Raw genomic sequence first — 2,175 nt, 5'->3', positions numbered from 1 at the left:
TCAAAATATTTTATATGAATTTAATTTTATAATAGTTTTTTGATTAAATTTTAAAAACAATAAATTATAATTACTTTTGAGATCTATCGACACCTTTACCACATTAAAAAATATCATCCATTTATTATATGAATTGAAATAATAATTTTGTGATCATATTTAAATTTCATTAATAACCACATAAAAAATTAATACTTAAAATATAACAAGATTTTTAACCATGGATATTCACTCTCACTTTACCACAGATATTATTAACCATACCATACCATGGGCCAATATGATGACTCATCAATACCACAAGCCCAAAACCATCTCTTATTTCCTAGTATGGAATAGATGTTGTAATGTCATGTTATATTATCTTATCTAAACATTTTGACCAAATCAAATTATATAAAAATAAAAATAAAAAAGAAAATTATTAGTTAAAACATTTTGACTTAGTAAAATTATATAAAAGGTAAAAATTAAAAGAAAAAATAAAATTAATAATTAAACCAACCTACATCTATTTTAATTCCAGATCTATCAACCTGTGAGAAAGATCAAATCTCTGAAGTTCAAATATCTGCACCTCGAAAAATCCCTAGTAAATCCAGAATTAAGATAAAACTAAACTAATAATATTAAAATTCCTTGCCGAAAAAATCTACAATAATTAAATACATGCCATAAAACCTTGCATTTTAAAATTAGTTAAACTACAAGCAATTTCACAAAAATAGATCAGTAAACGAATGTAAGATAAGGCTCTTTCCAATCAACTTCCATGGCAAGTATTAGCTCTTCCCAGTCAACGTCAACTTTCAGTGAATTAGTGAAACTACAAGCAGTTTCACAAAAGTAAATCATAAAATGAATGTCAGATAAGGCTCTTTCCAGTCAACTTCCATCACAAGTATTAGCTCTTGCAAGTCAACTTTCAGTACGAACCCTTGTGGGGTCCAAACCCCTTACATTAATCAAGATCGGTGAAAACAGTGTGCGTGAAACGAGAGACAAATTGTTTGGAAGTAGGTCACAGACGAATACAGTTATTTACGTTTGTAACACCTCCATCCACTACTAAATTATGGCCGCTTACATACTGCGAATCATCGCTGGCAAGATACAGGGCTGCTTCTGCTATATCCTTGGCTCGAAGAGTTGGGCCCTTTAAATTTGCCAAGCTTCCAACCAGCTCTTCTATTTTCTGCTTGCGATGTTCGAGATCATCCTTTAACATCTCTTCTACATTTTCTGCATCGTATTCGCTCCAAGCATTTATCATCATAGACGTTGCAACTCCAAAGGGAGAAATTGAGTTCACCCGAATCCCATATTTTCCTACTTCACATGCACCATTCTTTGTTAACCCGATGATGGCATGCTTAGATGCCGTGTATGCATGAGGTCCAAGTCCTCCCAGAACACCTGCAACACTTGAAGTAGAAATAATGCACCCCTTTCTTCTGGGAACCATGACTCGTGCTGCATGTTTCATTCCAAGCCCCACTCCTTTCACATTAACACTCATTATTCTATCGAACTCCTCTGCATCAAACTCCATTATGCTCTTGCGTTTCTTCTGCTCTCCAAGGATTCCTGCGTTATTGTACATGATATCAAGTCTTCCGTACCTGGCAACTGTTATGTTCACAAGGTGGGCCACATCCTCCTCTCTGCTCACATCGCAGTGCACGTATGTAATTGCAGCAGGAGCCAAAGATTTGGAGAGCTTTCCGCCTGCAGTGTCATCGATGTCGGCTATTGTAACTTTTGCACCGTGTTTTACAAAAAGCCGAACAGCAGCTTCGCCGATCCCTCGCGCACCTCCCGTAATAATTGCTACTTTGCCTTCCAACCTATATATCAGGCAAAGCAATTTTACGTTAGGCAACATGCGGTAAAATCTCATGTATTCTAGTAACTCTCCAACGACAAAGCTAGTTAATACATGGATACGTATTTGAAACCATAGTTACCAAATTTATATAGACATGTATTTAAAAACATAGTTATCAAATTCGACACTGTAAATTCAACGTTGAAAAAAAAATAGATAATATACATCTTAATTTTTACTCTTAAAAAAATGCGTACTGTATTAAACTTAACGAATTATTAAATGAATCGAATAGTATTCAAGAATTTTCGATTTGCGTACTGTATTAAACTTAACGAATTATTAAA

General features: G+C 34.1%; 1 protein-coding gene across 1 annotated transcript; it reads right to left on the bottom strand.

Moving 5' to 3' along the window:
- Nucleotides 1-835: 835 nt before the first annotated feature.
- Nucleotides 836-1,906, bottom strand: LOC149194277 (short-chain dehydrogenase reductase 2a-like). Its single transcript, XM_089407437.1, has one exon. It carries the CDS (start codon nt 1,898-1,900, stop codon nt 1,022-1,024), a length of 879 nt encoding a protein of 292 aa, XP_089263563.1. The 5' UTR covers nt 1,901-1,906; the 3' UTR covers nt 836-1,021.
- Between the last annotated feature and the right edge of the window lie 269 nt (nt 1,907-2,175).

This window comes from Pinus tabuliformis, chromosome 2_2 (assembly GCF_031772625.1).
Source record: "Pinus tabuliformis cultivar Carrire ecotype Pingquan chromosome 2_2, CPIR1, whole genome shotgun sequence".
Lineage (NCBI taxonomy): Eukaryota > Viridiplantae > Streptophyta > Pinopsida > Pinales > Pinaceae > Pinus > Pinus tabuliformis.
This window is presented reverse-complemented; position numbering and strand designations above follow the sequence as displayed.